Genomic DNA, 27,956 nt, shown 5'->3' on the forward strand with positions numbered 1-27,956 from the left:
ACATGTTTGGTGTCTCCCAGGTGGCTTGTGGCAAACTTTAAACGACACTTTTTATGGATATCTTTAAGAAATGGCTTTCTTCTTGCCACTCTTCCATAAAGGGCAGATTTGTGCAGAATACGACTGATTGTTGTCCTATGGACAGAGTCTCCCACCTCAGCTGTAGATCTCTGCAGTTCATCCAGAGTGATCATGGGCCTCTTGGCTGCATCTCTGATCAGTCTTCTCCTTGTATGAGCTGAAAGTTTAGAGGGACGGCCAGGTCTTCGTAGATTTGCAGTGGTCTGATACTCCTTCCATTTCAATATTATCGCTTGCAGTGCTCCTTGGGATGTTTAAAGCTTGGGAAATCTTTTTGTATCCAAATCCGGCTTTAAACTTCTCCACAACAGTATCTCGGACCTGCCTGGTGTGTTCCTTGTTCTTCATGATGCTCTCTGCGCTTTAAACGGACCTCTGAGACTATCACAGTGCAGGTGCATTTATACGGAGACTTGATTACACACAGGTGGATTCTATTTATCATCATTAGTCATTTAGGTCAACATTGGATCATTCAGAGATCCTCACTGAACTTCTGGAGAGAGTTTGCTGCACTGAAAGTAAAGGGGCTGAATAATTTTGCACGCCCAATTTTTCAGTTTTTTATTTGTTAAAGTTTGAAATATCCAAAAAATTTTGTTTCACTTCATGATTGTGTCCCACTTGTTGTTGATTCTTCACAAAAAATTACAGTTTTATATCTTTATGTTTGAAGCCTGAAATGTGGCAAAAGGTAGAAAAGTTCAAGGGGGCTGAATACTTTTGCAAGGCACTGTATAGAAGAATCAGGACCTCTTTCCTCCTGCTGGTGACCCCTCTAGTGATATAAAGATCTTAGTGTTTGAAGTCTGGAGGAAAGAAGGAAAAGGGGAGACCGGAGTGAAACCTTGAAATACATGAAGGGCAGAAGGGGGTGAATAAGGTTCAGGAGGTTGGGATTTTCAATATGAAACCAAAATCTAGAAGACGGGGACCTCCAACTAGCAGGAGGAAAGTTCAAAACTAATCTTAGAAAGTCTGATTTTACTGAAAGAGAAGTTGATGCTTGGAATAAACTTCCAGCAGAGGCAGTAAATGGCTTCAGACCGGCTTGGGACAAACAGAGATCTATAATCAGAAATCTTAGACTCGATGGACTTCTCCGTCTTTTTCTGCCGTCACTTTTCTAGGTTTCTAATGATATCGCTTCCTAAGGCAGCCGTGTAAAGTTTCCCTTTACCATCTATTGTGTCATTGGTTAGGTCTTGTTCTGGCTGCTGAATATTTTTCCATAAAAAGATACAGAAAATCCAAATCCTATTCCTATAATTACCTCCAGGATGGGGGGAAAGTCTTCGGTGTTGAATGCATCCATCAGCCCAGAGCTGCTCTGATAATTAGAATTCCCCACCAGCTCTATCTGAATATGAGCCGGGTCTACGATGGACAGAGCCGTGTTCTGCTCATTCCCCAAGCGGCAGCTGAATACCTGCAAGACAAAGAATAATTCCGGCTGTTATAATGAGATGGTGATGAGTTTATTAGAAGATATAGTGGCACAAATACAGCCATGGAAGGGGTCCAAGTGGTGGGCGAGGAGAGAGGTGACCGCCACATGAACAGAGAAGGGATGCTAAGGGACAGATAGAAGAATGAGAAGAGAGCAGAAGTGACTACAATTGGGAGGAGAGCGGTGTGACACCAGATGGGGAAGAATGGACATGGGTCGAGCTCCTGTGTGACGTCATTGAGTGCTTTCCACCAAACCTTCTGGATTGCATCTAGGACTGACGGCGAACAACGCTGTTTTTCTTCAGATTTTGTGTTCTGTACATATTTTAATAAATTTTAGGTTATGGACCTGACCATGAACAGAGCCCCCCCCATCTGACTGCGAACACAGACCCCCCCCCGACTGCCAACACAGACCCCCCCCCGACTGCCAACACAGACCCCCCTCCACTGACCGCGAACACAGCCCCCCCTGACTGTGAACACAGACCCCCCCCCCCCGACTGCCAACACAGACCCCCCCCCCGACTGCCAACACAGACCCCCCTCCACTGACCGCGAACACAGCCCCCCCTGACTGTGAACACAGACCCCCCCCCCCCCGACTGCCAACACAGACCCCCCCCCCGACTGCCAACACAGACCCCCCTCCACTGACCGCGAACACAGCCCCCCCTGACTGTGAACACAGACCCCCCCCCCCGACTGCCAACACAGACCCCCCCCCCCGACTGCCAACACAGACCCCCCCCCCCTGACCGCGAACACAGCCCCCCCTGACCGCGAACACAGCCCCCCCCTGACCGCGAACACAGCCCCCCCCTGACCGCGAACACAGCCCCCCCCACTGACCGCGAACACAGCCCCCACCCTGACCGCAAACACAGACCCCCCCCCCCGTCGCTCCAGCACCATACCCACATCCCCGTGGGCTCACTCACCCTGTGCTGCCCCTAGACTCGCATGTGGAGGACCCTCATTAGAATCCATGCATCCAGCATGTAGATCAGGGGTCCAGAAGCTGTGATAGGTGGGGCAGCGCCCGTGCATCCCTAATGGATGTGCCACCACTGTCCCAGTCTTAGCCTATAGGGTTCAATATTGAGTTGGCTCCACCCTTTACAGCTATAACAGCTTCAACTCTTCTGGGAAGGCCGTCCACAAGGTTTAGGAGTGTCTATGGGAATGTTTCATCATTCTTCCAGAAGCGCATTTGTGAGGTCAGTCACTGATGTTGAAGTCAGGGCTCTGTGCAGGTTAGTCAAGTTCCTCCACCCCAAAATTTATGGACCTTGCTTTGCTAAATGTCAAAATATCAACACTAAATAAAGATCCATGAATAGCAAACTGACAGATGAAATACAGTATCTCACAAAAGTAAGTACACCCCTCCCATGTGACAACACTGAAGAAATGAGACTTTGCTACAATGTAAAGTAGTGAGTGTACAGCTTGTATAACAGTGTAAATTTACTGTCCCCTCAAAATAACTCAACACACAGCCATTAATGTCTAAACCACTGGCAACAAAAGTCAGTACACCCCTAAGTGACAATCTCCAAATTGGGTCAATATTTTGTGTGGCCGCCATTATTTTGCAGCACTGCCTTAACCCTCTTGGGCATGGAGTTCACCAGAGCTTCACAGGTTGTCACTGGAGTCCTCTTCCCCTCCCCCATGATGACATCACAGAGCTGGTGGATGTTAGAGACCTTGCGCTCCTCCACCTTCCGTTTGAGGATCCCCACAGATGGTCAATAGGGTTTAGGTCTGGAGACGCTTGGCCAGTCCATCACCTTTACCCTCAGCTTCTTTAGCAAGGCAGTGATCATCTTGGAGGTGTTTGGGGTCGTTATGTTGGAATATTGCCCTGCCCCCCCAGTCTCTGAAGGGAGGGGATCATGCTCTGCTTCAGTATGTCACAGTACATGTTGGCATTCATGGTTCCCTCAATGATCTGTAGCTCCCCAGTGCCGGCAGCGCTCATGCAGCCCCAGACCATGACACTCCCACCACCATGCCTGACTGTAGGAAGACACACTTGTCACAAATAAGTTTATCTTGGTCTCATTGGACCACAGGTGTGGTTATGAGTAAGCGACTGGGAATGTCGTGAAACGCGTCAACCTAATACGTCTGCTTGTACACTGTCTGTCTGCTTTTACTTTGAGGAATAAAAGAAACATTTTTTGATTTCAACAAAACATCAACCAGAGTGTGGTCTTACTTTTCAAACCTCTCATGCTTCTGGACGACGGATCCGACTTGCACCAGGTTTGAGACACACACCTCAGCGGCTTCACCTCTCTGTTTCTCATTGGACCATAGGAGATGGTTCCAGTAATCCATGTCCTTAGTCTGCTTGTCTTCAGCAAACTGTTTGCCGGCTTTCTTGTGCATCATCTTTAGAAGAGGCTTCCTTCTGGGACGACAGCCATGCAGACCAATTTGATGCAGTGTGCGGCGTATGGTCTGAGCACTGACAGGCTGACCCCTCCCCCACCCCTTCAACCTCTGCAGCAATGCTGGCAGCACTCATACTTCTATTTCCCAAAGACAACCTCTGGATATGACGCTGAGCACGGCACTCAACTTCTTTGGTGGACCATGGCGAGGCCTGTTCTGAGTGGAACCTGTCCTGTTACACCGCTGTATGGTCTTGGCCACCATGCTGCAGCTCAGTTTCAGGGTCTTGGCAATCATCTTATAGCCTAGGCCAGTGATGGCGAACCTTGGCACTCCAGAGGTTTTGGAACTAAATTTTCCAAGATGCTCAGCTACACTACACAGTGCATGAGCATCATGGGAAATGTAGTTCAAAAACATCTGGGGTGCCAAGGTTCGCCATCACTGGGCTAGGCCATCTTTATGAAGAGAAACAATTCTTTTTTCAGATCCTCAGAGAGTTCTTTGCCATGAGGTTCCATGTTAAACGTCCAGTGACCAGTATGAGAGAGAGTGAGAGCGATAACACCAAATTTAACACACCTGCGACCTTATAAAACACTAACGAGTCACATAACACCAGGGTGGGACAGTGGGTAATTGGGCCCAATTTGGACATTGTCACTACTTTACATTGTAGCAAAGTGTCATTTCTTCAGTGTTGTCACATGAAAAGGTAGAATAAAATATTTACAAAAATGTGAGGGGTGTACTTACTTTTGTGAGATACTGTAAATGACAAAGTGATACAAAAAATGAGACATATGTGTCCTCATATTACCTCAATCCCGAATAAACTGCCAGAGAATGGACGATCGACCAGTTTAGGTTTGTAGGTAAGAACGGTCGTTCCTTTCAGGATGATGGCATTTGTATCGAGACACGAAGCATCTTCAACAACAACGAACTCCGTTCCTACAGGAAGTCAGAGAAATCCGAATTACAGTCTACAACATTACCTGCATCCAATCATTCTCATCCATGTGGTTCCAACAATATATTTTCTATAGTACTAAATAATGTAGAACTAGTAGTAGTTGTGATGGTGCCGGGACTGAGGACTGAGGACTGAGGGCTGAGGGCTGAGGACTGAGGGCTGAGGGCTGAGGGCTGAGGGCTGAGGGCTGAGGGCTGAGGACTGAGGACTGAGGGCTGAGGGCTGAGGACTGAGGACTGAGGGCTGAGGACTGAGGACTGAGGTTCTCACTGTGAATGAAGCTCAACCTAGAAAGCTCCTCCCATTCCTATCACTTTCCAACAGATTGCTTTCCAGGTGCTGCAAACCCTGAAGAAGTCGGGGCGTTCAGCTGGATTTTGGTGCTTGCAGCAGATGGGGATCGGATTTCTAATCGTTCTCTTATTGGGTCAGAGCTGAAATCCCCCATAATATAGAGAGGAAACGCACGCAGGGACCGCTCACCGGTAACATTGATTTTCACTTCCAGCTGTTTTTCGGGAGTCAGCTGTACAGAAGACCTCTTGGTCACAACACCGGATTTCACAGTTTTGGGGATGACGGGCACAGAGGTGCCGGACCGGTCTTCCGGGGGATGGGGGCCATGATGCAATTTGTCACTCGGTGTCTGGAGAAACTTGTGCACGAGCATCAACCAATCAAATATCAGGAAGACTCGCAGGTTGTTCAGGACGATGGTGAAGCAGGAGGCGTCCTTCGTTGATCTGGAGAACAGAGAAGCAAAAGTGAAATTTAAGGAGCATTAAAAAGAAAAAACCTACAGACTCTGATATTCCTGTAGAGTTATGGCCGGAACAAGGGGTGGGCAGGAGGGGAAGCTGCCCCGGACACAGCGGTTTACTCTATGGCTGGAGGTGCCATGCCAGTGAGTTCATTCTGATACAAGGCATTTTGATAAGTAGATGATTGCTGGAGTAGCATCCCCTTAGCTCAGCCTTTTTCACCCAGGGTGCCCAGGCACCCCTTGGGTTCCTTAAGGCTTCTTCAGGGGTGCCTCGGCAAAATGCCTAAAACTTGCCCAAAAAAGTATGCAAGCCAGCAGGTGGATCAAGCCTGCCTTTTAGTTACACAAAGCCACAGGATTTATTGTGCACCATTTCAATCTTACAGCCACCGGCATCCTAACATCCAGTGATGTCATCAGTGTTGATAAGTAGGGTGTTGATCGCCTGCACAGCATACTTGTTTGACCCCCCCTCCCTGCCCCTCTCTGTCAACACTGGGGTCACATTAGCTGAGTGAGGGAGAGAAGAAACACTGGAATACTAGTCGGTACTAGTGTGCAAAAATAGGATTTTTTTACTTATCGTAAAATCCATTTCTCTGAGTTCATCGATGGACACAGCACTCCATAAATCATAACTACTGGGTTATATTACCTCCTCCAGGAGTAGGACTAGGCAGAACAAACACCTGGCTACGCCCATGGGCTGTCCTCAGCTGGTATATAACCCCCCCTCTCTGCTCTAGGTAATCAGTTCAGTAGGTAGCAGTATTAGAAGTATCAGAACTCCATAGAGGGGTGGGTGCTGTGTCCACCGATGAACTCGGAGAAATGGATTTCACGTTAAGTACAAAAATCGCATTTTCTCTTTCGTTCATTGACAGACACAGCGCTCCATAAATCATAACTAGTGGGACATCCAAAAAGCAGTGCCAAAAGGATAATGAGGGGTGGGGAAAATAACCCAAGACTAAACATAACAGCCCTTAACCGGGACACAGGAGCCTTAACCGGGACACAGGAGCCTTAACCGGGACACAGGAGCCTTAACCGGGACACAGGAGCCTTAACCGGGACACAGGAGCCTTAACCGGGACACAGGAGCCTTAACCGGGTCACAGGAGCCTTAACCGGGTCACAGGAGCCTTAACCTGGACACAGGAGCCTTAACCTGGGACACAGGAGCCTTAACCGGGACACAGGAGCCTTCACCGGGACACAGGAGCCTTCACCGGGACACAGGAGCCTTCACCGGGACACAGGAGCCTTCACCGGGACACAGGAGCCTTCACCGGGACACAGGAGCCTTAACCAAGTCACAGGAGCCTTAACCAAGTCACAGGAGCCTTAACCGGGTCACAGGAGCCTTAACCGGGTCACAGGAGCCTTAACCGGGTCACAGGAGCCTTAACCGGGTCACAGGAGCCTTAACCGGGTCACAGGAGCCTTAACCGGGACACAGGAGCCTTAACCGGGACACAGGAGCCTTAACCGGGACACAGGAGCCTTCACCGGGTCACAGGAGCCTTAACCGGGACACAGGAGCCTTAACCGGGGCACAGGAGCCTTCACCGGGACACAGGAGCCTTCACCGGGACACAGGAGCCTTAACCAAGTCACAGGAGCCTTAACCAAGTCACAGGAGCCTTAACCGGGTCACAGGAGCCTTAACCGGGTCACAGGAGCCTTAACCGGGTCACAGGAGCCTTAACCGGGTCACAGGAGCCTTAACCGGGTCACAGGAGCCTTAACCGGGACACAGGAGCCTTAACCGGGACACAGGAGCCTTAACCGGGACACAGGAGCCTTCACCGGGTCACAGGAGCCTTAACCGGGACACAGGAGCCTTAACCGGGGCACAGGAGCCTTAACCGGGACACAGGAGCCTTAACCGGGACACAGGAGCCTTAACCGGGACACAGGAGCCTTAACCTGGGACACAGGAGCCTTAACCGGGACACAGGAGCCTTAACCGGGACACAGGAGCCTTAACCGGGACACAGGAGCCTTAACCTGGGACACAGGAGCCTTAACCTGGGACACAGGAGCCTTAACCTGGGACACAGGAGCCTTAACCGGGGCACAGGAGCCCTGTCTGAAAAAATAAAGGTTTAAAGAAAACCACCCCTGAAGAGTGAACAGCCCCTCTTAAACAGCAGCCTGCAAAACGTTACGGCCAAAAGAAGCTTCCACAGATGTAAAAGTATCTACCTGATATAATTGTGTGAAGGTTTGCAACGATGACCAAGTGGCCGCCTTGCAAACTTGCGACACTGATGGCTGAGGACAGAAGGCCCAAGAAGCACTCAGCGCCCGAGTAGAATGCACCGTTACAGGGACAGGTGGAACCGGACCTTAAATGGAACAGGCCTGAGTCACCGTCTGTCTGATCCATCTGGGGATCAAAGCTGAAGAAGCGGCCAGCCCTTTTCTTGGTCCCTCCGTCTGACCTCCGAAAGGACTCCGTGGCTGCCAGATACACCCAAATCCAACGAACCACATCCAAAAAGTATGCAAAGCAAATTCTTTGGGATGAGCCGGCTTGGGAAACAAGGAAGACAACACAATGTCCTCATTCAAATGTAAGGCAGAGACAACATTAGGCAGGAATGATGGACAGGGACGAAGAACCACTGATCCCTATGGACCAACAAATAGGGACTGCGACAGGATAATGCCGCCAAATTCGATTTAATGAATTATATGGTGTGATAATTGTGATCATCCTCTCTCCAATTGCCCATACAAAGCCCCATCTTTGTCCTAGTATTTTGTTGTACACAATAATAGGGGTTTGGGCACATTATTACGGCAATTGTTATTTATTACTTGACAAAATACCAAATATCAACTCTAACAAAGAGTACAATAAAAAAGTCCCGTGTAGAAGATCTCCATGGCATGTCATAGAATACAAAGAGAGAAACCATTGTGCTCTCTGCTTTCAAAAAATTGATAAAAATGAACAAGGGATTAAAAAAAAAAAACTCACATGAATATATATTGTATATATATGTGTAGCACTGCCCCCTTGAGGACTGCCAGATTTCACACTTACGGGTCCCCCTGAGTTACCATTAGCAACCTTGACATGCAGAGTCTCTCACTTTTCCTCTTGGGCTCATCCAATAATCAGTCCAGGGGTATGTGGTTGTTTTTTGGGTTTTATTATAAAATAGGGATGGGAGAAGGGAATAGTGGAATACTCTGAATTAACGATTCACAATACTGGAGGACTTCTATCTCATGGTACAGCCAGGCTGTTGATCGACTTTGCCACTGAGGTGAATTTAGATTTAAGTCTCTTTCCTAAGACGACTTGATGAACTAAGGTTATCTTCAGGACACTCTCCTCAGTATTCTCTTTGACTGCTGACACCCGTCCTCTGACTATCCTACTCTTGGGGTGGCCCCCCTAAGGTCAGGGCCCTTGACACGAGCCCCTGTACTCACGTAACTGTTTTTCTAGGGTCTCCAGTGTCTCCCCCCTCAGTCCGCTCTCCTGGGTTCAGCTCCTTTCCTCTGACCCTCAGGATGACCCTCCTGAGGCCATGTGCCACTGCTACAGAGGAGGAGGCAGCCTTCGGGACTCCCCTCTCCAGCCAAAAACCCCATAGCACATGTGCTCCTGGCTTTTATACAGTATCCCAGAATGCACAGAGGCGACCTGTCCCTGCCAATAACCAGGACTGTATCAAAGCATGAATATCTCAATATTGAGATTCTTGCATAAGCCCAATGATAGGAAGACTGCATGGATTATATTCAGGAAGTGAGATAGAATGGTCTAGAAGAGTATCAAAGCTGAGATATTTCTCTGACAATCCGTATTCTGTACAGAAAACCTTCATTATGGGAAGATAATGAATGCAGAGAGCGGACATGGAAAGTCTCACCTGTGGTGAAGTTCAGAGAGCAGACATGGAAAGTCTCACCTGTGGTGAAGTTCAGAGAGCAGACATGGAAAGTCTCACCTGTGGTGAAGTTCAGAGAGCAGACATGGAAAGTCTCACCTGTGGTGAAGTTCAGAGAGCGGACATGGAAAGTCTCACCTGTGGTGAAGTTCAGAGAGCGGACATGGAAAGTCTCACCTGTGGTGAAGTTCAGAGAGCGGACATGGAAAGTCTCACCTGTGGTGAAGATCAATCAGAGAGCGGACATGGAAAGTCTCACCTGTGGTGAAGATCAATCAGAGAGCGGACATAGAAAGTCTCACCTGTGGTGAAGATCACTCAGAGAGCGGACATGGAAAGTCTCACCTGTGGTGAAGATCACTCAGAGAGCGGACATGGAAAGTCTCACCTGTGGTGAAGATCAATCAGAGAGCAGACATGGAAAGTCTCACCTGTGGTGAAGTTCTCTCAGAGAGCGGACATGGAAAGTCTCACCTGTGGTGAAGTTCACTCAGAGAGCGGACATAGAAAGTCTCACCTATGGTGAAGTTCAGAGAGCGGACATGGAAAGTCTCACCTGTGGTGAAGTTCTCTCAGAGAGCGGACATGGAAAGTCTCACCTGTGGTGAAGTTCACTCAGAGAGCGGACATGGAAAGTCTCACCTGTGGTGAAGTTCAGAGAGCGGACATGGAAAGTCTCACCTGTGGTGAAGTTCAGAGAGCGGACATGGAAAGTCTCACCTGTGGTGAAGTTCAGAGAGCGGACATGGAAAGTCTCACCTATGGTGAAGTTCAGAGAGCGGACATGGAAAGTCTCACCTGTGGTGAAGTTCACTCAGAGAGCGGACATGGAAAGTCTCACCTGTGGTGAAGATCAATCAGAGAGCGGACATGGAAAGTCTCACCTGTGGTGAAGATCAATCAGAGAGCGGACATGGAAAGTCTCACCTGTGGTGAAGATCAATCAGAGAGCGGACATGGAAAGTCTCACCTGTGGTGAAGTTCAGAGAGCGGACATGGAAAGTCTCACCTGTGGTGAAGATCAATCAGAGAGCGGACATGGAAAGTCTCACCTGTGGTGAAGTTCACTCAGAGAGCGGACATGGAAAGTCTCACCTGTGGTGAAGATCAATCAGAGAGCGGACATGGAAAGTCTCACCTGTGGTGAAGATCAATCAGAGAGCGGACATGGAAAGTCTCACCTGTGGTGAAGATCAGAGAGCGGACATGGAAAGTCTCACCTGTGGTGAAGTTCTCTCAGAGAGCGGACATGGAAAGTCTCACCTGTGGTGAATTTCGATCAGAGAGCGGACATGGAAAGTCTCACCTGTGGTGAAGTTCAGAGAGCGGACGTGGAAAGTCTCACCTGTGGTGAAGTTCAGAGAGCGGACATGGAAAGTCTCACCTGTGGTGAAGTTCAGAGAGCGGACGTGGAAAGTCTCACCTGTGGTGAAGTTCAGAGAGTGGACATGGAAAGTCTCACCTGTGGTGAAGTTCACTCAGAGAGCGGACATGGAAAGTCTCACCTGTGGTGAAGATCAATCAGAGAGCGGACATGGAAAGTCTCACCTGTGGTGAAGTTCACTCAGAGAGCGGACATGGAAAGTCTCACCTGTGGTGAAGATCAATCAGAGAGCGGACATGGAAAGTCTCACCTGTGGTGAAGATCAATCAGAGAGCGGACATGGAAAGTCTCACCTGTGGTGAAGTTCTCTCAGAGAGCGGACATGGAAAGTCTCACCTGTGGTGAAGATCACTCAGAGAGCGGACATGGAAAGTCTCACCTGTGGTGAAGATCGATCAGAGAGTGGACATGGAAAGTCTCACCTGTGGTGAAGTTCAGAGAGCGGACGTGGAAAGTCTCACCTGTGGTGAAGTTCAGAGAGCGGACATGGAAAGTCTCACCTGTGGTGAAGTTCAGAGAGCGGACGTGGAAAGTCTCACCTGTGGTGAAGTTCAGAGAGCGGACATGGAAAGTCTCACCTGTGGTGAATTTCGATCAGAGAGCGGACATGGAAAGTCTCACCTGTGGTGAAGATCAATCAGAGAGCGGGCATGGAAAGTCTCACCTGTGGTGAAGATCAATCAGAGAGCGGACATGGAAAGTCTCACCTGTGGTGAAGATCAATCAGAGAGCGGACATGGAAAGTCTCACCTGTGGTGAAGATCAATCAGAGAGCGGACATGGAAAGTCTCACCTGTGGTGAAGTTCAGAGAGTGGACGTGGAAAGTCTCACCTGTGGTGAAGTTCGATCTGCAGGGAGCCGGGATTGCTGTGGGATTTGGAGGGTTGCAGGATGCAGTTGAAGACGTTGGGTTTAGGCGCGGAGGGCGGCTTGTGGACGCCATAACGGGTGTCAAATGCCATCATAGAATGGGAAACCAAGTTAATGGACTTCGTTTGGTTGGAAAAGCTCTCAAACAGCAGTTTGGATTTTCTGAAGTCAAACCTAAAAAATAAAATTATAATGGTCAGTACAGAATAATGAGAAATCACTGCTCACCTTAAAGAACAGCTCCGCTTGTCTGCCTACCCCCACCCCTCTGCTGCCACATTTGGCACCTTTTAAGGGGAAAGGGGTACCTGGTTTTCACAGGTACCCGCTCCTACTGTCGGCTCAGTTCACCGCGGCAAACTGAACCGGAAGTTCCCCCCCTCCTTCCCCACAGACTGCGCCCAGCAAACTGCCTATGAAGCTGCAAGGCTTCACTGCCGATTTCCCTCAGTCAGGATGGCGGTGTGGATAGACGATTGAATTATTGGCTCGGGTGAGGAAATCACGGGATCCCTGGACAGGTCAGTGCCCTAATATAAAAAGTCAGCAGCTACAGGATTTGTACCGGATTTGCAGCTGCTGACTTTTTTTTTTTTTTTGGGGAGCCCGGAGCTCCTCTTTAAAGAGTAATTATTTTGTTGAATAATTGGATTTTGTACTAACCCTAAAATCTATTTCTCTTTCATTCATCGACGGACACAGCACTCCATAAATCATAACTACTGGGTTATATTGCCTTTCCAGGAGTAGGAATAGGCAGAACAAAGAACACCTGGCTACGCCCATGGGCCGTCCTCAGCTGGTATATAACCCCCCACTCTGCTCTAGGTAATCAGTTTAGTAGAAGGAAGTATTAGAAGTATCAGAACTCCATAGAGGGGGGGGGGGGGGGGTGCTGTGTCCACCGATGAACTCCGAGAAATGGATTTTATGGTAAGTAAAAAAAATCCCATTTTCTTTCATTCATCGACGGACACAGCTCTCCATAAATCATAACTAGTGGGACATCCAAAAGCAGTGCCAAAAGGACAATGAGGGGCGGGGAAAATAACCCAAGCTAAACATAAGAGCCCCTAACCGGGACACAGGAGCCTTTACCGGGACACAGGAGCCTTAACCGGGACACAGGAGCCTTAACCGGGACACAGGAGCCCCGTCTGAAAAATAAAAATTTAAAGAAAAATTCCCCTGAAGATGGAACAGCCCCTCTTAAACAGCAGCCTGCAAAGCTTTGTGGCCAAAAGAAGCATCCGCAGATGTCAAAATATCTACTTTATAGAATTGTATGAAGGTTTGCACCGACCACCTAGTAGACGCCTTGTAAACTTGCAACACTGATGCCGGATGATGGAAGGCCCAAGAAGCATTCAGCGCCCAAGTAGAATGCGCTGTGATAGGGAAAAGGTAGAACCTGACCTTTAATGGAATAGGCCTGAGTCACCGTCTGTCGGATCCATCTTGAGATGGTAGCCGACGAAGCAGCCAGCCCTTTTCTTGCTCTGTCCGTAACCACAAAAAGCGAGTCTGACCTCCGAAAGGACTCCGTAGCTGCCAAATACAGCCAAATCACACAAACCACATCCAAGGTATGCAAACCAAATTCTTTGGGATGAGCCGGCTTGGGAAGGCAACACAATGTCCTCATTCAAATAGAAGTCAGAGACAGCTTTGGACAGGTATGATAGTCAGGTATGAAGAACCGCTTTATCTCTATGGACCACTAAAAAGGGACTGCAACAGGATAATGCCACCAATGCCGATACCCTGCGGGCCGAGGTAATAGCCACCAAAAATTTCACCTTCCGGAATAATGTAGGCAAGGGAATCTCCCGAATATTCTCAAATGGAGGTTTCTGGAGAACCGAAAGTAGTAAATTTAAACTCCATGACGGCAAAAGAGACCGTACAGGTAGAGCAACATGTCGAACCCTCTGAATGAAGGTACAAACTAAAGAGTGCATGGCTAGGGGTCGCTGAAAGAAGATTGCCAGGGCAGACACCTGGCCCTTGATGGCAATTAAGGCCAACTTCTGATGAATGCTCTGTTGAAGAAGGGTTAAGATCCGAGCCACAGAAAAAGGATTGAGGATGAGCACCAGTACCTTGCTGAAAGAGGACTTCCTCCCCTTCACCATAGTAGGGATCCCTGATCCAGACAGACCTCTATCCCTCAGTACCTGGCTTTGAATAGCTATACCATTAAAACCAGGGACTGTAAAGCAGGATGGACAACTGGTCTTCTCTGAGGGGAAGCCCCCAAGAGACGTTTATATCCACCAGACTGATTGGAAGATCCTCACCCTTGATTCCTGACAAGATTTGCTGAAGAAGCCTGAGCCAAGGATGTGACTGGCCTTACCGTGGCCCTTGGACGCCTGCGGCATCTGTCAGAGGAACCTGTGATCTTGCCACGAACCTCGGTATCCTCCTGTGGAGCCGAACCTACTAAAGGAGCTGCATGTAGGATTGTGCAACCAGAACTGTCTTGAAGGTGGATACTACCAGACCCAGAACCTGTATGCAAATCGGGAGAGAGAATTATTTGTGTGACAGCAGCCGATGAATCATGGCCTGTGGCTCCTGAAGTTTGTCCAGAGGAAGGACCACCCTGGTCAGAATTAGAATGAGACCTAGGTAAATCAATTGCCTGGACAGGGATAGGGAGGACCTTAGGTAGTTCAGGCATCACCCGAAGCTTTGCAGGAATTAAATCCACACAAGGAGACTCCAGACCTAAAAAACCTGAAAAGGACATACTTTGAACCCCTTTCTGGGTACCCCCAAAAGAATAATTTCATGCTGAAGGAGTCTTGTCTGCAGGTCCGGAGAAGCTAGCTCTAGGCTTACCAGACCAAGGATGCTTGGAAACTCCCGGGGAAGATTTTTTCCATTAATCTATTTCCATTACTCTCCCTCCCAGAAGCACAAAATAATTTTCTATGTGCTGAGAAGGAGGGCCCCCTTCAATGACAAGGCTCCTTCCCTTTCCTGGACTATGGCAGGAAGGTACTCTTTCCCCCGTGAAACCGTTAATGATGTCATCCAGGGTAGCCCCAAAGGGGCGATCGCCTTGAAAGGGCAGATCAATGAGAGCTTTCTTGGAGGCTTGGTCTGCGGACCAAATCTTAAGCCACAGAACGCGCCTAATCACCACCACTGAGACAGAAAGTTTGGACAGTCCAGGCGCTGTATCCAAAGCTGCATCACAAATAAGCTGCAGTCCATGAACCAACTGGTCCCCTAAATCCACATAAGCAGCAGGGACCTGCTCATCCCCCCAGGCCCTGGCGCAAAAGCTTGGCCCATTAAGTAAGGGTCTGAGACACCAGGGCTGAGGCCAAGAATGGCCGCAATGCCGAACCAGCCATAGAAAACCTTCTGCGTGCCACAGCCTCCGCTTTCCTGTCAGCCGGGTCATTAAAGGACGAGGATTCCTCTACTGGGATCATGGTAGCTTTATTTAACTTGGAAAGAGGAGGGTCCACCTCTGGTGGACTAGTCCACTTTTTAAAAAGTGACTCCTCAAAAGTGTAATGTACAGCAAAACATTAAGGGACCACAAAGGGTAATTATGGCTATTCCCATTCCTTACAGGAAAACCTGTCAAAAACAGTTTTTTGTAAGAACTTACCATAAAAATCCTTTTCTCTGAAATCCATTGACAGACGCAGCTCTCATGTTTCTTCACTATTGGGTTATGCGCCATCTGCAGGAGTAGACTAGGCAGTGAAAAGTTTTCACTCAACACGCCTATAGTGGCTGCCCCTCACGACATAACCCCAGACACACTGTGCTCTCATATCAGTTTCATAGCAAGCAGTGAAAAGAAGACACAACCATCCCCACAAAAGAGGGGCGGGTGCTGCGTCTGTCAATGGACTTCAGAGAAAAGGATTTTACGGTAAGTTCTTACAAAAATCCAGTTTTCTCTATCGTCCATTGACAGACACAGCTCTTATGCTTCTTCACTATTGGGACATCCCAAAGCAGTATAGGCACGAGGGGTGGGAAGAATGCAACCAGAACTGTTAACGTATTTCCAAGGCTAAAAAATTAGCCAACTGGGAAACAAAAAGCTCAACCCGTACCAACAGGAGCTTACCCCAAAACAAAAATTCAACCCCGTAAAGAGAAAAACCAAGTCTCTTTGAAACAGCAGCCTGCAAAACCTTGCGGCCAAAGGAGGCATCCGAGGATGACAATAAGTCTACTTTGTAGAATTTTGTAAAAGTATGTACGGACGACCAGGTCGCCCTTTTTACACACTTGAGTAACAGATGCCTGATAGCAAAAAGCCCAAGAGGCACTCGGCGCTCTAGTAGAATGTGCCTTCACAGGGAAAGGAGGAACCTGACCCTTCAATGAATAGGCCTGAACAACTGTCTGCCTGATCCATTTTGACATGGTCGCAGCAGACGCAGCCGAACCCTTACAAGATCCCTCAGTAAGGACTTACAGAGAATCAGATGTCTTAAAGGCTCTGTGGCCGACAGGTAAACCCTGATCGCCCAAACCACATCCAGAGAATGCAAGGCAAATTCCTTAGGATGCTTAGGCTTAGGACAGAGTGAAGGTAAAACAATATCTTCGTTGAGGTGGAAAGCAGACACCACCTTAGGAAGGAAAGATTAATTAGGTTGGAGAACAACCTTATCTCTATGAATGACCAAATAAGGCGGACAGGAAAGCGCCGCCAACTCAGACACTCTGCGGGCAGAAGTGATAGCAACCAGAAAGGAGACCTTCTGAGAAAACAAAGGCAGAGATATGTCCCTAATATTTTCAAAAGGAGGCTGTTGAAGAACAGACAAAACCAAATACAGATCCCACTGAGGCAAAGGGGATCTTCTTGGAGGAGCCAGATGATGCACCCCTTGAATAAAGGTGCGTTGGAAGTAAATGGCTAAGACCGACACTTGTCCTTCAATCGTGCCTACAAGCCAAACATTGCTCAACTCCTATCTGCAAGAAAGCAAAGACCCTCGTCACCGAAAACAAGCGAGGATGCCATTTTTGCGATTTACACCAGGTAATATACATCTGCCAAGTACGATGATAAATTTACCTGGAAGTCGCTTTTCTAGCCCTCAACAGGGTAGGAATCACAGATTCAGAGAGACCTCTGTCTCTCAACACCTGCCCTTCAACAGCCATGCCGTTAAAGCCAGTGACCGTATAGCAGGATGGAAGATCGGCCCTTGAGACAGCAGATCCTCTCTCAAAGGCAGCCGCCAAGGAGGCTCAACAACCATCTTTACCAGGTCTGTGTACCACAACCGGCGAGGCCAGCCCGGGGCCACCAGAATTACTGGTACCTTTTCCACCCCCAACCTGCAGAGGAACCTCGACAACAGCTGTATTGGAGGAAAGGCATAAATCAGCCGATATTGGCTCCAAGGAACCACCAAAGCATCTGCGGCGTCGGCCAGAGGGTGTCACGGTTCTAGTCGTACCCTCCAGACGGCTAGGCTTGGCCACCCCACTGGTGCCTTTCAGAGGTATTCAACCTGCGTCCTTCTGGCTTCCCAGTCTGCAAACTAGCCTCTGAGCCACTTCAGGACTTTGGAGAACTCCCGTTTATTCCTGTATTGCCTGCAGCACTAGGGGGCTGGACTTCACCAGAGGCTCAGACCTGTCAGTAACTCTCCAGCTGTATTTGATACCTAATTAACAAGGTATAAGACACTGCCCCTCCCTAAGGGCAGTGTCAGTTCATTGACTCTGGTTTCCTGGTTTGGTTCCTGTTGTTTGAGTTCCTGCATTCCTGTTTGTTTCCGGCATCTGACCTCTGGCTTCACCTGACTGTTCTCCTGCTCTTGTCCTTGCCTGTATTTGGACCTGGTTATCCTAAACAGCCCCCGTGCACAAACTCACAGGCCAGGTGACTTCTTATCTGGTCACCCTGGTCTGTGTTTGTTTGCAAGGGTGAGCATAAATCTCTGCCTGAAGGACTCCCAACAAAGGTAAGCCTTGACAGAGGGTCTCGAGCCCTGGCCACGAACCTCTTTACCTTATTGTTCAGACAAGACACAAACAGATCCGCCTCCGGAGTTCCCCACCGGGCACACAGGAGATGAAAAATCTCTGGATGCAGGGACCATTCCCCCTGATCCAGAACCTGACGAATCAGGTAATCCGCCTGCCAGTTCTCCTCTCCTGGAATGTGAACTGCGGAGAGAGCCATAACATGTTCCCCGGCCCAAGTCAGAATCTCGGCCACCTCCCGGGCCGCCCGGGCACTCTTGGTGCCCCCTTGAGGAGTGATGCAAGCACAGCCGTGGCAGTGTCGGATTGTACCCGAACCGGAAAAACCGTGCAGACGAGTCGCCCAGTGGAGAAGGCAGAGCTTGATTGCCCTGAGCTCCAGGACATTTTTCGGCAAGGAGGATTCCTCCGTTCACCAGATTCCCTGGGCACAGAGACTGTTCAGCACTCCACCCCACCCCAACAGGCTGGCATTCGTGGTGACCAAGGTCCACAACAGTGGTAGAAAAGACTTGCCCTGGCTCAGAGCGGGCGACAGAAGCCACCACGAGAGCTCTAACCTCGTGGACCCGCTCAGACATACTATTCTGTCTAAGGACTGCGGGTCCTTGTTCCACTTGACAAGAATCTCTTTCCGTAGAGATCTTGTGTGAAATTGAGCAAATGGGACCACCTCGAAGGTCGACACAATCCGCCCCAAAGCCCGCATGCAAGTCCGCAGGGAGGAGAGAGCGTTGTCCATCAGCAACCTGATCTCGCTTTGCAACATCTGAAGTTTGCCCACGGGAGAAAGACATAGTCCAAAATCATACCTAGGTAATCAATCGCACCGACAGAGTCAGCACAGAATTCTTGGTACACCCGAACTCCTGAAGGGTCTGAACCGTGATTGACAGGTCGCACAACAGGGTTGGGTGAGAACTTGCTCTCAACAGGAGATTGTCCAGATATCCGAGGATCGCAATCCCTTTTTTGCGGAGCAAAGCCAACACCGGGGCCAAAACCTTTGTGAAGACTCTGGGAGCGGAAACTAGACCAAAGGGTAATGCCACAAATTTAAAGTGCTCCTCCGCCACTGCGAAACGGAGATACCGCTGATGACCCCCGTATATAAGGATGTGCAGATATGCAACTTTGATATCGATGGAGGCCAGAAAATCCCCTTGATTTAAAGACGCTACCACCAACCGAATGGATTCCATCCAAAACTTCTGCACCTGCACAAAGCGGTTCAGTGACTTGAGGTCCAAATTGGACGTACCTTGCCCTCCTTTCTGGGCACCGTGAACAGGTTTGAATAAAAACCTTGAATCCTTTCCTGCTGAGGAACCGGCATCATCACTCCCTGTGCAAGAAGATCCTGCACTGCCTCCCTGAGATCCTACGAGCGTTCTGGAGACAGACGCAGATTTGAGGGAAACAATCTGCCTGCTGGACGAGACCGAATTTCGATCTTGTACCCTGAACAAATTAGTTAGTGAACACATTTGTCCTGAATCAGACGTCCAGGGTTCCTGAAAGTAATGCAGATGTCCCCCCACCCCAGAGTCGGGTGAGGGCGCCCCTTCATGCAGAAGAGGATTTGTCCACCGAACCGGACCGGCTAGTCCTGGGCTTACCCAACCAAGCAGTCTTGTTTCCTCCAGAGGCTCTGAACGGTTTACCTTTTTCTTGCACCCTTGAGGCAGGAAAAAAACGCCTGTGAGCCGTGAAAGAATGGTCCCCTCTTACTGTGATGTGCCTTGTCTTTTGAGGATTGGGGTAGCAGAATACTCTTACCCCCCGTTAGCCACCGCTGACACTCTGGCAACCAGAGGAGCCGTGTCCAGGGCCGCAGCACACAGGTACACCAGGGTCTAGGCCATCTGGTCCGTGAGCTCAATCAGAGTTGGGGGAACTGTCTCAGTGTTAAAGTTACCCCTAAGCACTTTAACCCATTCTGTAACCGTCTGAGAAACCAGGACGGACGCAAATACAGGTTTAAGCCCGTCAGCAAATGTAGGTGGCGGGAAAGGGATTCCACCCATCTGTCCACCGGGTCCCTAAACACCGGGGAGTCTTCCACAGGTACCACAGTAGATTTGTTCAACATGGAAACAGGGTGATCCACCTTAGGCAACACTGTCCAGCGATTTGAGACTGAGTCAGCAAAGAGATAACGGCGTTTAAACCGCTTTGACACCAATAGCATGTGATTAATGTGCCACCATTGCTCATTCACAATATCGTGAATGTCTTTGGGACAAGGGAACACCTGATCCGACTTCTGGGCTTTGAGGGAGCCAAAAACTACCCGCTGTCCTGACTGTGTGGGCTCATCATCCATTTGCAATCTTTCCCTTACTGAACGAATCAGTGCTTCCACCCTAGCGCGTTCACCGCTCTGCAGCCGAGGAGGACATTTTCTTCTGACCAGCTGACTGCGAGGACAGGGATCCCTCAGGGATGGGATTGTCCGTGGTGACCATATCAGGCTCTGAATCAGAGGACTGAGAAGGCAGTGGCTGTTTCTGTGTAGCAACTTGTTACATCACAAAGTCCACCTTTGACGCCAGATTTTTCAAAGCTGCAGACAGACATGAGAGACTGCGATCCGGATGGTCCGGCATGCCCACTAATAAAGTCTGAGGGGGAATTTTCACCTTGGGACTCCATTTTGAAAGTTTTAGAAAAAAAAAAAGAGTGCACCGTCCCTTTAAATCGGTTTCCGCACCGCTATACCGTGCTCCCCCTTAAAGGCTGGCAGGAGAAAAAGTGTGCCCAAAGGAACAAAACCCCTACAAAAAAATGGTGCCAATAGTAAAGTATAGGAAGCTCAGGGAAAATGGCCACTGCCCTTACACAGAGAGAGCTTATGCCCACACATAAAATGGCAGCCGAAAACGCTGCCATGCGCTCAGGACCACGACATGAGGCCACTGCAGGGATCCACCTAAAGGGACCCTCTAGGACAAGGTAACATTATCAAAATCCCACCCCCAGGCATCAGACCCAGACTATAGCGCCCCCAATTGGGAGCAGGGAGGGCAGAGCCTGTCCTGATAGGCCTGGGGGATCTTTCAGAGAGTAAACAGCCCTGTTATCCCCAGGAGTGGGCCCACATGTCCCCCTCAGAGGTCTGCCAGGGACACGGGGGGCTCAGTATCACTCACCATACCATTGAACGCATGGGCTCCGCTCCGAACAGCTCACCTCCCACCCTGAGTAGGGGTGCTACCAGCCAAACGTGGTACGCTGTGACTCAGGGTGTTCTAGATCAATGTGTCCCGGCGAGGCATCCGCTCGAAGGCTCGTCCCCATCCACCAGGGCTCCGTCGTGGCGAGGCCTGGGCGGACCATAACCTGCTCACGCTCGTTGGCCAGGCTGGGAGATTGCAAGGATCTAGATTATCCAGTGCATAACCTCAGCCCGGCTGTCGCTTGTAGTTCACCAGGAGGATCCCCTTGACACTAGCTAGTGATAGTGAGTGCAGAAAAATAAATATTTTTAAAAGAATAAAAAACTGAGACCGAAGTCCCAGCAGGAAACTTAGGTCCTACTCCTTCACAAGGCAGCAAGAAACTGATTTGAGAGCACGATGTGTCTGGGGTTATGTCGTGAGGGGCAGCCCCTATAGGCGTGTCGAGTGAAAACTTTTCACTGCCTAGACTACTCCTGTAGATAGCGCATAACCCAATAGTGAAGAAGCATAAGAGCTGCGTCTGTCAATGGACGATAGAGAAATAAGGCACATAAGGAAACACCTTTGGCGTACGATGCGACTTATGCGTATAAAATAACACAGCCACGTTCGTGGCTACATCAGCCGCATCCTCCATTTTTAAAGTCTCACGCACTGCAGTGATAAGTGTGTCTACCATGGAGGAATCAACCTCACTGTCAGATGGATCTGGGGGTGTGATATTAGGTCCCCCTGGACGGGCCGTGTCCACGGTGGCATCAGGCTCAGATGAGACAGACTGAGCAGGGGATGGCGGGGGACGCTTTCTCCTGGGCCTTTGCCCACACGTCACTTCCACCAGGGACACTAAGGACTGCAGGACCAACGTCAGTGCAACCATGGGAAGCTTGGGATCCAAGGGATCTGCCACCTCCATGAGGGGGTCAGTGGGGGAGATGTGACCATGAGGCTCCATAAGGAAAGAAAGACCTTACAGTACAAAAACGATCTTTTGGCACCACGAAAGGATCCCCCCAAGGCTCAGGGTACCTATCAGCAGAGGGAGAGATCACAGGGACCCCCAAGGACTCACCCTACCGATCGGAGGAGCGCTGAGAGTTCGGACCCAGCATCCCCATTGTGCCCATTCCCTGTTCATATGTTCCGGCCACAGGAAGAGGAAACGGAGAAGGACGAGGAAGAATATTCAGCATCCCCACGAGGCTTCGGTCGTCTCCAGAGTCTCCCACACTAAGGGAAAATGGCCCCTGTGACATCATAGGGCTACACAAACATGGCCGCATAGCGGAGACCAGCCAGACTAAGGGAAAATGGCCCTCGTGCCATCATAGGGCTACACAAACATGGCCGCATAGCGGAGACCAGCCAGACTAAGGGAAAATGGCCCTCGTGCCATCATAGGGCTACACAAACATGGCCGCATAGCGGAGACCAGCCAGACTAAGGGAAAATGACGCCCGTGACATCATCGAGCTACACAAACATGACCCTGCGAGACCTTTAGCTTGCGCTCGCTGGCTGGTCTGGGGGGACCACTGGATCTAGATTATTTAGCCAGTTGCCAGGCCCGGCAGTTGATTGTAGATCTCCCGAGAGAAAGAACAAAAAAGATGTAAGGAAGGAGAAAAAATTGCTAAGACCAGAGATCCCACTAGATCCTTATTCCTGACTAGACAGATTACAACTGATTACCTAGAGCAGAGAGGTGGGTTATATACAAGCTGAGGACAGCCCATGGGCGTAGCCAGGTGTTTATTGTTCTGCCTAGTCCTACTCCTGGAGAAGGCAATATAACCCAGTAGTTATGATTTATGGAGTGCACAATATTATTTTGTCAATCATCCTAAGATTTGTGTGCAGCACTTCTGTCTTTCTTGGCTGGGTGAGAATGCCCCCCCCCCCACCCCCCAACTATGGGCCCGCAGATGTGCCGCAGGGCTTCAGCCTCAGTCTTGTGGCACATCTGCGCACACGCAGGTTATGGAAATCCTAAACCTTGCTGTGTCTCCGCATGCGTGGAAACCTCCTGTGCACAGATGTGCCACAATGCTCTGCTGGGACCCAATGGCTGGACAGGGACCTTCTGACCATCTGAGTAGGGACCATCCAAACAAAGATGGTGGTGCCAGTGGGGGGCGGGGCCAAAGGCAAAGGGGGACGGAAGTTCGTTCTGTATTCTCACTGAAAACAACACAATTTTTACCAAAACACTCACCGGGCCAACGAGCGGCTCACCCCCTCCTCCGCTCTGTCCTCCAGAAGCTCCAGACTGACATTCACCATATCAATGAGGAAAGACACTGAGGTGTACACATCCCCGCTCAGCACCGTCTGCAGGAGGAGAGATCACACATAGATCACACAGAGAGATCACACAGAGATCACACACACAGAGAGATCACACACACAGAGATCACACACACAGAGATCACACACACAGAGAGATCACACACACAGAGAGATCACACACACAGAGAGATCACACACACACAGAGATCACACACACAGAGAGATCACACACACAGAGAGATCACACACACAGAGATCACACACAAAGAGAGATCACACACACAGAGATCACACACAAAGAGAGATCACACACACAGAGATCACACACAAAGAGAGATCACACACACAGAGATCACACACACACAGAGATCACACACACAGAGATCACACACACAGAGAGATCACACAGAGATCACACACAAAGAGAGATCACACACACAGAGATCACACACAAAGAGAGATCACACACACAGAGATCACACACACACAGAGATCACACACACACAGAGATCACACACACACAGAGATCACACACACAGATCACACACACAGATCACACACAGAGATCACACACACAGATCACACACAGAGATCACACACACAGATCACACACAGAGATCACACACACAGATCACACACACACAGAGATCACACACACAGATCACACACACACAGATCACACACACACAGATCACACACAGAGATCACACACACAGATCACACACAGAGATCACACACACAGATCACACACAGAGATCACACACACACAGAGATCACACAGAGATCACACACACACACAGAGATCACACACACACACAGAGATCACACACACAGAGATCACACACACAGAGATCACACACACAGAGATCACACACACAGAGAGATCACACAGAGATCACACACAAAGAGAGATCACACACACAGAGATCACACACACACAGATCACACACACAGAGATCACACACACAGAGATCACACACACAGATCACACACACACAGAGAGATCACACACAGAGAGATCACACAGAGATCACACACAAAGAGAGATCACACACACAGAGATCACACACACAGAGATCACACACACAGAGAGATCACACACACAGAGATCACACACACAGATCACACACACAGAGAGATCACACACACACAGATCACACACACAGAGATCACACACACAGAGATCACACACACAGAGATCACACAGAGATCACACAGAGAGCTCAGAGCTTCCGATCCTTCCAGGTCTGATCCTCGTTTCTCGAGGAGAGGAGAAAGAAAGGGGGATATGATCTCCATACATACAGTATCTGACAAAAGTAAGTACACCCCTCCCATGTGACAACACTGAAGAAATGAGACTTTGCTACAATGTAAAGTAGTGAGTGTACAGCTTGTATAACAGTGTAAATTTACTGTCCCCTCAAAATAACTCAACACACAGCCATTAATGTCTAAACCGCTGGCAACAAAAGTCAGTACACCCCTAAGTGACAATCTCCAAATTGGGCCCAAAGGGTCAATATTTTCTGTGGCCGCCATTATTTTCCAGCACTGCCTTAACCCTCTTGGGCATGGAGGTCACCAGAGCTTCACAGGTTGTCACTGGAGTCCTCTTCCCCTCCCCCATGATGACATCACAGAGCTGGTGGATGTTAGAGACCTTCCCCTCCTCCACCTTCTGTTTGAGGATCCCCCACAGATGCTCAATAGGGTTTAGGTCTGGAGACGCTTGGCCAGTCCATCACCTTTACCCTCAGCTTCTCTAGCAAGGCAGTGGTCATCTTGGAGGTGTTTGGGGTCGTTATGTTGGAATACTGCCCTGCCCCCCAGTCTCTGAAGGGAGGGGATCATGCTCTGCTTCAGTATGTCACAGTACATGTTGGCATTCATGGTTCCCTCAATGATCTGTAGCTCCCCAGTGCCGGCAGCACTCATGCAGCCCCAGACCATGACACTCCCACCACCATGCCTGACTGTAGGAAGACACACTTGTCTTTGTACTCCTCACCTGGTTGCCCCCACACACGCCTGACACCATCTGACACCAAATAAGTTTATCTTGGTCTCATCAGAGCACAGGAGATGGTTCCAGTAATCCATGTCCTTAGTCTGCTTGTCTTCAGCAAACTGTTTGTGGGCTTTCTTGTCCATCATCTTTAGAAGAGGCTTCCTTCTGGGATGACAGCCATGCAGACCAATTTGATGCAGTGTGCGGCGTATGGTCTGAGCACTGACAGGCTGACCCCTCCCCCACCCCTTCAACCTCTGCAGCAATGCTGGCAGCACTCATACGTCTATTTCCCAAAGACAACCTCTGGATATGACGCTGAGCACGGCACTCAACTTTTTTGGTCGACCATGGCGAGGCCTGTTCTGAGTGGAACCTGTCCTGTTACACCGCTGTATGGTCTTGGCCACCGTGCTGCAGCTCAGTTTCAGGGTATTGGCAATCTTCTTATAGCCTAGGCCATCTTTATGTAGAGCAACAATTCTTTTTTTCAGATCCTCAGAGAGTTCTTTGCCATGAGGTGCCATGTTGAACTTCCAGTGACCAGTATGAGAGAGTGAGAGCGATAACACCAAATTTACCACACCTGCTCCCCATTCACACCTGAGACCTTGTAACACTAACGAGTCACATGACACCGGGGAGGGGAAATGGCTAATTGGGCGCAATTTGGACATTGTCCCTTAGGGGTGTACTGACTTTTGTTGCCAGTGGTTTAGACATTAATGGCTGTGTGTTGAGTTATTTTGAGGGGACAGTAAATTTACACTGTTATACAAGCTGTACACTCACTACTTTACATTGTAGCAAAGTCTCATTTCTTCAGTGTTGTCACATGGGAGGGGTGTACTTACTTTTGTCAGATACTCTAAATACATAGGGGGGGGGGGAGATATGATCTCCATGTATAAATACATAAGGGGGGACATGATCTCCATGTATAAATACATAAGGGGGGATATGATCTCCATGTATAAATACATAAGGGGGGATATGATCTCCATGTATAAATACATAAGGGGGGGATATGATCTCCATGTATAAATACATAAGGGGGGATATGATCTCCATGTATAAATACATAAGGGGGGGATATGATCACCATGTATAAATACATAAGGGGGGATATGATCTCCATGTATAAATACATAAGGGGGGGATATGATCTCCATGTATAAATACATAAGGGGGGGATATGATCTCCATGTATAAATACATAAGGGGTCCATATAGTGAACTTGGTGTTGAGTTCACTTTAAGGTCATCACAGAGGACAAGGGGGCGCTCTTTACGTCTAGAGGAAAACAGATTTAGTTTCCAAATACGGAAAGGTTTCTTCACAGTAAGAGCTGAGAAAATGTGGAATAGACTCCCTCCAGAGGTGGTTCTGGACAGCTCAGTAGATTGCTATAAAAAAGGCCTGGATTATTTCCTGGGTGTACATAATATAAATGGGTACGAATATTTATAGGTAAAGTTGATCCAGGGAATATCCGATTGCCTCTCGGGGGATCATGCTTTGCTGGGTTTCTTTGCCTTCCTCTGGATCAACTGCGGGTATAGGATTGTGTATATATGGGAGGTTTGGTTTTCTTTTTTATTCTTTGTTGGTTGAAGTGGATGGATTTGGGTCTTTTTTCTATCTATGTAACTGTGTGTGGACTGATGGGGATCGCTCAGTATGGTGGCCTCCATGTTCTCTGAGATCGCTCAGTACGACGGCCTCCATGTTCTCTGGGATCGCTCAGTATGGCGGCCTCCATGTTCTCTGGGATCGCTCAGTATGGCGGCCTCCATGTTCTCTGAGATCGCTCGGTATGGCGACCTCCATGTTCTCTGGGATCGCTCGGTATGGCGGCCTCCATGTTCTCTGACATTAGTAGGACATGGAATAGTCCCCCCCCCCCTCCCCCATCAGGACACAATGTTACTCTACAGCTTTCCAGGAATAGATTTTCCAGCAGCAGGAAAGTCTTCTCCTTACATGAATGCGCGGATCCTGCAGGTCATACGGACGCATGAAATCTTCCACCGGCTCCCCCAGATTATTCTCCAGCAGGCCTCTGATCAGTTTATATTTACTGAGATCCAGCGAGCAATGCACGGAGGAGAGACTTCCATGGATGGAAAGATCCGGAACCGAGTGACTGATTTCTCTGCAGAAAAAAAAAGAATACATCAATGAATGAATTCCAGGAGAAAAGACAAATCAGGCACCATAAATGACCGCACAGCAAATACCCTATATTGTGAAAAGTATTGGGACGCGGCCTTTGCACACACATCAACTTTAATGGAATCCCAGTTTTAGTCCGTAGGGTTCAATATTGAGTTGGCTCCGCCCTTTGCAGGGTGCATTTGCAGGATCTCCTGAGCCCAGCAATGAAAGGAAAAACAATTGGTCGCTATGAACCAACACCAACAAAGGCCCTCTTCTCACAGACTCTTTGATAAAGAAGCTATAGATGGGTTATCTAAAGCAACCATATAGAATCGGCCTTCTCTCATCTTCACAAGAAGCTGCAATACATCTGAGTAATAGACAAAATACAGACATTCCTCTCCCAAAATGAATAAAAGATGGGAGAGAAGGAAAACGAGAGATCAGAGAACTGCTAATCCTATTTAGAAGTCAGAAAAGT

General features: G+C 49.1%; 2 protein-coding genes across 2 annotated transcripts in view; one reads left to right on the forward strand and one right to left on the reverse strand.

Annotated features, from left to right (window-relative positions):
* CFAP107 (cilia and flagella associated protein 107) overlaps window positions 1–27,956 on the forward strand; it is a 498,422-nt gene that overhangs the window by 454,570 nt on the left and 15,896 nt on the right. The window lies entirely within an intron of this gene.
* The window catches only part of VPS13D (vacuolar protein sorting 13 homolog D), a 431,274-nt gene that overhangs the window by 266,818 nt on the left and 136,500 nt on the right, over window positions 1–27,956 (reverse strand). The window contains exons 28-33 of the mRNA XM_082274036.1: window positions 27,299–27,470; window positions 23,230–23,345; window positions 11,809–12,021; window positions 5,399–5,658; window positions 4,760–4,893; window positions 1,355–1,510 (exon numbers count right to left, since the gene is read on the reverse strand). Coding sequence (XP_082130162.1) covers window positions 1,355–1,510; window positions 4,760–4,893; window positions 5,399–5,658; window positions 11,809–12,021; window positions 23,230–23,345; window positions 27,299–27,470 — 1,051 coding nt within the window. The remainder of the gene's footprint in view (window positions 1–1,354; window positions 1,511–4,759; window positions 4,894–5,398; window positions 5,659–11,808; window positions 12,022–23,229; window positions 23,346–27,298; window positions 27,471–27,956) is intronic.

The sequence above is a fragment of the Pelophylax lessonae genome (genome assembly GCF_965119305.1).
Source record: "Pelophylax lessonae genome assembly, chromosome: 12".
NCBI classification, from domain to species: Eukaryota; Metazoa; Chordata; class Amphibia; order Anura; family Ranidae; genus Pelophylax; species Pelophylax lessonae.